Consider the following 8,118-nt stretch of genomic DNA (forward strand, 5'->3'; position numbering starts at 1 on the left):
TTACCTTTATTTTCTTCTAAAACTTTTAACAAGGTTTGCATGGCAGCTACAGCAGCAGAAGTATCCGGTTTCTCTAGCAATATATTACAGAAGTATTTACCAATATCTAAAATGCACACATGAAATAAAATAATCAATAACAGTGATAACTTTAGATTTCCTTCATTTGCGTCTTAAATTATTAGTGTGTTTACTTATCGTTTAAACAAAAGTGAATCAATAAATCTGAAAATACATTATTTCCCAACTTCATACCTGATCCCAACAAAAATATAGAACTAGCTTCCAAAAGAAATCTCATTGACGAACTACACAAGTAAGTGTTTAACTACGAAAGTTCTAAAATTCAAGCTTACGAATTGAATAGTCCATATCTGCCAGTGGCATAATCCAGACTAATTCAGGTAGGCAAAAAAAAAAAAAGTCTTAGATGATATTGAACTTAATAGATTTAAAATTCAGGGCAGAATAAGAACTTTTTTTTTTTAATAAAAAAAAAATCCTGGCTCGAAATACAGGCCACCAATGACGGTGCCACTCCTCATGTATGAATTTTGGCAAAATATTAAAATGCTCTTATCTCTAGAACGGTTCAAGATATTTTGTTGCTTTTTGTTTCATTTGAAAGATAATAATTTGATAAAATTATATCCTCAGTTTGGAAATATATGTCTAAGTTCTCGTGCTGTAGCTTCTGAAATAAATATATATATATTAAATTTCAAAATTGCCAATTCCAAAAATATTAATTTTGTGACTGTTGATCAGTACAGTACTCCCTGAAAAAGAGTACTTCAACTTTTTAGTTGAACAGGATTGATAAACAATTGAAAATTTTGCCATACATTAAGCCAGTTACCGTTACCACATTCTCATATATTGGGCTCATAAAATCAAAATCCAGTCTTATTTGACATGGCACTTTAAATTTGCATAAAGATAAGCAACGGACAAAGCTTTTAAACATATTAAAGCTTCCACAATATACGTGCAGGTTTCAAAACATATTACAGGTTCCAAAGCATACTACTTCTGTGCATTCTGTTTAGAACTGAAGTTAGCAATTCAATGAATTAGAAAAATTAGTTCAATTGCATCATCATCTCCTTTTGATATTGAGTGATTCCTTCCTGTTAAAGCAATTAGAAACTGGTTTTAAACCACAATGTTTAAAACATCGCAAACTAGAAGTGAGCACAGGTGATGGTGTTGATGTCTTTTACATGGAATCTATATCCAGCAGCCAGTCCAATGGGTTGAATAAAGTTCACGACGATTTCATTTACCTGAGATCTATGACCTCTGCAAGCCATCTGTCACAGTCAATACATATAGACTATAAACATACCTCTTTGTAGGTTGCTCTTCAAAGTTCATGCAATATAAATTCGCTCACCACTGTAAGTTCAGACACGTAACTTCTGAATTCCTTTCACAAAAGTTGTTTGGTTGGACCTGCTGGCAGAATTCTTCAACTTCCTCTTCCGGCAACAGGATGAGGACTGTTGATGTGTATGACTTCAACTGTTGTAAAATCATCGGCATTCTGAATTGTAGCTGTATTTGGGCTGGAGAGATTATGTTTTGTAGCGTGATTCTTCAGCAGGCCCCCTATGTCATCGTAAACTCCCTTCTTATAATCAGTACCACTTGCAGCCACTCGATTGGCACAAGCAACGTCTCAATTCAAATTGTTGGTAACGATTTTAAGTAGGCTAGAAACACCATCAGAAATAATTATCTTTACTGTCTGTAATTGCAACTGTTGAATTTTACGTATTGCCAATAATGCACGTGCTGAGTCATGCCCTCCATCATCATTTATAATTGCAACACTTTTGATCTTGTTTTGAAAATAAGTGAGTTTTGTAAAAACTGAAACTTGGTCATTACTCCAGTGATACTCTTGTACTTCTTGTGGCATAATCACAAACAAATTGTTAGCAAAATCATACTGAAGAACAAACCATAGTTGTTAAGCCTCTAGACGATACTTTACTTCTGCAATGTGCTGTTGTTGCAATTTCTCCAGATGTTGGTGTGCTACTTCTTTCACTATCCACTTCCCAGGTTCGCCAATGAAGATATCAATGGCATGTTTTCTTAATTAGCTTATTTTCCTCCAATGTTGCATATGTTAACCTCAGAAGAGTTATTTGCTGAGTAATTTCGCTGTACTTTGCTGTTGTATACAACTACGACTTGACTTCACTGACCAAGGGTTTAACAAGACTAACATCAGCCTCTATAGATGACATGATTCAGGAAATGCAGTTTTTCTTCTACAAATAGAAAATCACCATTTACATCAGGAAGACTTCTTGTTCAGTTAATGTCAATGTTGATATTCTGTCTAAGCATTTAGAACACAGAAAGTCATGACTGGAAACATCTTGATTTTGAAACAGTTTTGAAATGAGCACTCTTATTCCTAACTAGAAGAAAGTTTGTTTTTTCTGCTAGTCATATAAAAATATCACTTCTTAATGGTTATGCAAACACTCAGCACACTTCGGTCTCCTGTGGCCACAGTTAGAAGACATTTCAAACTCAGTCCTTTGCACAGAACACCCTACAACTCAACTGCTATTCGGGCGGCAGCTTATGTGGTTTAGATTCCACGTTAATCAGTAGGTCCCGTCCCATATAGCCTCGCTGCTGAAAGGGACATTAAACTCAAAACCAACCAACCGACTCAGCTGCTGTCTTTGTCTGCCTGTTGACAACTGAGCTGTGAATTCATGTGTCTTCTCTTTTATATCCTAGATCAAACACACAAAATTATCCACATGGTTCCAGAATATTCTCTTAGGTTCTGGAATCATGTGGATGGTTCCACATTGTTCAGAGGACTTTTCACGATTTGGAACGTTCTATGTAAAAAAAAATCTCGAAGCATAAAAACATTCCACCAGTTTCAACTTCGTTTAATTTATCGTTTTTATTCTATCACATTGAGCACAGCAGTCCCAGAGTAGATTTTTTACAATACAATTATGAAAAATCCCACAACCAAAGTAGCGTGTCCCCCATTTCAAGATACGTAGTACTCTTAACGCTACAATTCCTGTACAATTCTCAGGCTTTTTTGGGATTGGTGTTTCTGGGACAAATAAACAAATAAATAAATAAAATAAAATAACATTAGGCCCGAAGTTTTCCTATTCACAGAATATAGTACTTATGATATTAATCAACAGTAACAAAAAAAAAAAAAAAAAAAAAAAAATCAAAAATTTTTGGAATAGCATTTTTAAAAAGAAAGTACAGCACGAGAACTTACGACACATATTTCCAACCGGGGGATATCATTTGAATCAGTAAATTATTATCTTTCAAATGTAACAAAAATCAACAAAACATCCTGAAGCGTTCCAGAGATAGAGCATTTTAATATTTTGTCGAAATTCCCATCCGAAAAATAGCGCCCAAGGCGCTATCTTCGAAGGTTTGTATCTTGGACCAGGATCATTATTTTATTTATTTATTTTAAACAAAACGAAACAAAATGGGTGTCTTACTGTGTCCTGCATCATCTAAGAATCAAGGTAACCTCCTGCCTGAACTAACATGCTAGTAGAATTAGTGTTTAAGACAGCCAAAAATGAATTGAGGGACAACCGCACACAGCAATAAATTTAAGACATATTGTGGGATTCCGCATAAATTATTAATGTGAATAAGCATTTTTGTAAAAACAGTGAATTGACTGTAAATACAAGCATAATTATTAATGATAATCAAAAACTGAAATTAAGTCACGAAATATTCTGCGCTAATTGTTTCTTAAAAGAAAACAAAAAATTACAATAGGAGATGTAAAAGTAAGGAACTGGTGACACAGTAATAAAAATGGCGCTGATGTCGTTCCCAGAAAGGAAAGTTACTTTTGTTATGAATGAGTGTGTGCCCTATAACATCTGTAAGTAGGTAGCTATTTTCCTCTTTATAAAGGTTTTATATTGAACCATAGCTTCTTCGGAATGCATAAAACCAATGGCTTGGTGGGAGGTGTAGTGATAGTAGACACATTGAAAAAGGTACCAGAGAAGTCCAGCAACCATATGTTGTGATTCTCAACTCAAGTCTGATACTGTTTACCCTCGGACATTAGGTCCTCGACACTTCTGCGCATGACAGAAGTAGAAGAGTCCATTAGAAAAAATGGGTATATGAATGTACGGACAACAAGTGTTCGTTTTCTCCTCTGGGAGCGAGAGAAAGAAGGTTGGAAGTTTAAACATAGTTGCCAGCCTACGTAAATTGGTTCCAAATCAGAAGTACATTCTGGTTAAGCAATGATGTCACGCAGTGAACAGAGCGCGCGCACTTTAAATGCAACCTAGCATTGTGTTTTAGGCGCTTCGATATTCGGTTGATTGCGCAAACGACTCGTGGGAGAACTTAAGTTATTGTCTTTCTCTACAGTAGACATACGTTTGTGCTTGTGCAGTCTACTGTGCTTTTCTAGTTCTTTCTCTTCCTGTTTCGTGTTTATGCCTTCGTGAACGCGCGCGCGTGTATGTATGTGCACGCGTGTCGTTTTGTATATATTATATTATGATGGAGCCAATACCGTCAATCAGTGATAGTAAATCTTAGGCAAAATATTGTGCTTATCCCTCCTCCAAATTTTGGATTATTCCATTTTTCTTTTTGTTTGTTCACCTTGCACCGTAGATTCCCAGTCATGCTCTACGGACAATAATAACCGATTATCGTGCTTTTAGTGATGTAGGCCCACTTTGATTTCATTATTATATAATTATTTATAAAATCTTTTCAGGTATAGATTTACTATGACGGGTTGGTAATACTGTTCAAAGAGCCACAACAGCCACCTTTACCGCCGACGCGAATAACCAACGCCTTCTTGCTTTTTTTTTTTTTTTTTTTTTTTTTACACTTCTTTCCTTTCATTAAGATAGACTCTCCTTGGCACTCAGCTAACTAGAAGTCTCAGCCGAATGGGCAAACAGTACAAGGTAAGAATAAATTTTTCCGATGCCAAATCTTATAAATATATGTACGTATTTGGAAGCACCACAAATTTCTGCAGGTGGCAGAATTAAACAGTAATTAATACAGGCGTATTTTATGTTTAGAAGTGTAGGAGTGACTAGTATTAAATCATTACAAGTACTTTATGACAGTTAAAATAAATGAATGTATACGTACCATGAGTAGGGCAACTATAAAGCATAAAAAGCAGTAAAAGCATAATGGAATTTTTCACCTATGGTTGGTACCATATTTGTGACTTTGACCGCTTTTCATATCCAAATTTGCTAATCTTATAAGCATAATAAAGCATAATTTACAGAAATAAAGCATAATGCTTAATGCTTTTTATTTCAGAACCTTGTGTATGTGTATAATAAAGAAAAGCTGTTAATATATTTTGTGCCAACGAAAAAAAAAATAAAATAAAATCAACGAATGCTGTTATCAATGCCGCAAACAATGGAAATCAACTGCTAATTGCCTTTAAGCGTAGAAATGGAAAGTTCTAATTCCTTTTCATTCTGCATACACCAAGATGTCAAAATCAAGAGTATGAGTCTCAGAGTAAGAGTAAGAGAATTCCCAACTTACCATTTCCAAGTAGAAGGTGGTAATCTATGTTATTTTGTACTCTTTGTTCAGAATTCATTAAAAATGGGAAGTCTACTGTGCAGCTACATGTTTCTTCTTCGAAACACTGCTTAAGAAAATGAGGTAGTATGTTGTATTGATGTAATTTTTACTGGGAAAAATGAATGGTTTCATATACATTTTTAATACATATGAATATATTAATGTAATAGAAATGAATAAAAATGTAATACAGTTCCAGGAACAGCATATTAAGGCAGAATTTAGATAAAAGCATAATGTAACGAAAAATAAAGCATAAAATTGGTTGCTCTGATCATGAGTACATTAGATACTATTTTTTGCCGACGGAGTCTTTCTGTACAGAGTGCAAAAGCTGTAATTTATGTTTACAAGCGTAACGTTACTAATGTGAAACAGTTATAAGTTATATAGAAACTCGTGTGACAGCAAAAATACAGTGTTTTCACTAGCTTTGCTTCCACACCCACCCACCGTCACTGACAAGCCTGCTCCCTACGGACGCACCTCTCTTGCTTCTGTTCAGATTCCCTATTCGATTAGATAGCATTCGTGCTTTTCAATAGCCACCTAACCAGGTTGGTTTGTGGTATTTACACTGTAGTTTTGGCTGATATTTAGTTTATCCCTCAATCTTACACATATATGATCTCGAGTGTTACTTGCTTTACAAAATATAGCTGAGCGAGCGAAGAGGGTTAGAATCCTCACAGGGCTCGTTAATTTGTACCTTTTTCACAATTTAGACAAAAACAAAGAACTCGCTTTTGGAGCCATGAAACGAGTAGGGTGATATACTAAATGCCATCCGTAGTTTTTTTATTGCATATTTCCAGACACATGCACCGAGGAATTCCTGATAAACGACGAAATTTTAAGGTTTTCAACCCTGAAAATACTGGACCTGTTCTGCAGCACAAATTAAATGGCATTACTCGAGCAGACGGTGCTACCAAATTATGAGGTATTTCTTATATTTTAAGGTTAGGTTATAGCTTTGTATTTTTTTTTTTTAGCAGACGATGCACTAAATAAGGAGTCCATTACTACTTGCATATTGACTTCAGGAGGGCTCAATATAAATATAGTATGGATGTATGGCATAAAAACTACAGTGCATAAAATACGAACCAAACTTGTACTAGGTGGCCAATAAAAAGCAAACATGCTATTTGACCGAGTCAGAGCAAGAGCGCAGCAGTGGGACCCAAGCGGTGGCGAGGGGGTGCGTCCGTAGAGAGCAGTAGCGTTAGCGATGGGAGGGAAGGTTCTAGATTACTGGTCCCCCATGTAGATTAGTAGCGAGGTAGGTTTCTTTCTGTACTAAAGTTTATACGTTTAATTTCTACAGTATTGTCGAGCGAGCGTTAGCGAGTGAAGGCGGGTTAGAGCCCCGCAGGGCACGTTGTTTTCTGTCTTTATTAGTGCTCAATGGGGAGGGGGACCAGTAATCTAGAACCTTGCCGCGATGGGAGGTATACGCATAAACGAGGATAGGGAAGAGCATCCTTACACATACAATACTTTCAGTGTCATTCAAAATTAATTTCAATATGCTGTACACTGACAATAATTACTTTATTCACACTCTCATTCCTTCATAAAAAAAAAAATGTTTCACATTGTATTTTACCTATCAATTTTCTACTTGGTAGAACCGTCTGCTCGAGTGAATCCAATTAAATATATATCGGTAAGAAAGCACTTTGAACAGAACAAGTGATTTCGGCACAGAATGTGGCACTGGAGAAATAGAAGCACTGTTATTTGTACGTAATAGGTTAGGTTAGGTAAAGAATCGGTTCGTATGAATCTTCTACTCAAAGTGTACTTCTGGCAAGTGCCACCTGCGGCACCGGTTCAATCTCATATAGCTTCCATCCATAAACCAGACGTTACCTACAAGCACACTTTCTCAAGTATTAATTTACGAACTATTTCATCCTGTCATTCCTAGTAACTTCCCACAAAAATATATTTAATGCATTATATTAAACATTATTATTTACCCTCCTCATCCATTTTTAATGATAACCCTCAATGTTCAAGAATGTATACCGATATACAATCGTGAAAGATTACTAATTGCAGTATATCCAGATGGAAAATATTGCAATATGTTACGTTATGTTTTTTCACTTCACTTGTTTACTTGTGGATCCGCAATGTGAAATTCATCTGTTTTCGCTGCGAGTCTATTCATTTCGCTTTGTTCATCGCTCCACTGTCACTGGCGAGCCTTCACAGTTGATCTAACATTACAAAAATCTCCACTTTGCCTGGAAAACTCACAGACCACAACTCAACGCATAAAATGCGCTTAGAACTTTAGTTGTTAAATTTGTGGGGAAAATATAGAAGATAGATGTTTATAAAACGCAAAATTTGCGCACCGGTGACATTCTGCAAATTCACTGAATGGTGTAACGCAAATTTAGCGATGGGTTGACGCAAAGTGACGTGGAAAAAGGCCCAACGTTTCTTACATTAGTTTTTTTTCCC

General features: G+C 35.8%; 1 protein-coding gene across 1 annotated transcript in view; it reads right to left on the minus strand.

The window, feature by feature from the left end:
- The window catches only part of eIF2Balpha (eukaryotic translation initiation factor 2B subunit alpha), a 76,370-nt gene extending 68,458 nt beyond the window's left edge, over nt 1–7,912 (minus strand). The window contains exons 1-2 of the mRNA XM_081748872.1: nt 7,626–7,912; nt 5–106 (exon numbers count right to left, since the gene is read on the minus strand). Coding sequence (XP_081604998.1) covers nt 5–106; nt 7,626–7,638 — 115 coding nt within the window. The 5' untranslated portion in view covers nt 7,639–7,912. The remainder of the gene's footprint in view (nt 1–4; nt 107–7,625) is intronic.
- Nucleotides 7,913–8,118: the final 206 nt, after the last annotated feature.

The sequence above is a fragment of the Thermobia domestica genome, chromosome 2, assembly GCF_964235325.1.
Source record: "Thermobia domestica chromosome 2, izTheDome1.hap1.1, whole genome shotgun sequence".
Classification (NCBI taxonomy): Eukaryota; Metazoa; Arthropoda; class Insecta; order Zygentoma; family Lepismatidae; genus Thermobia; species Thermobia domestica.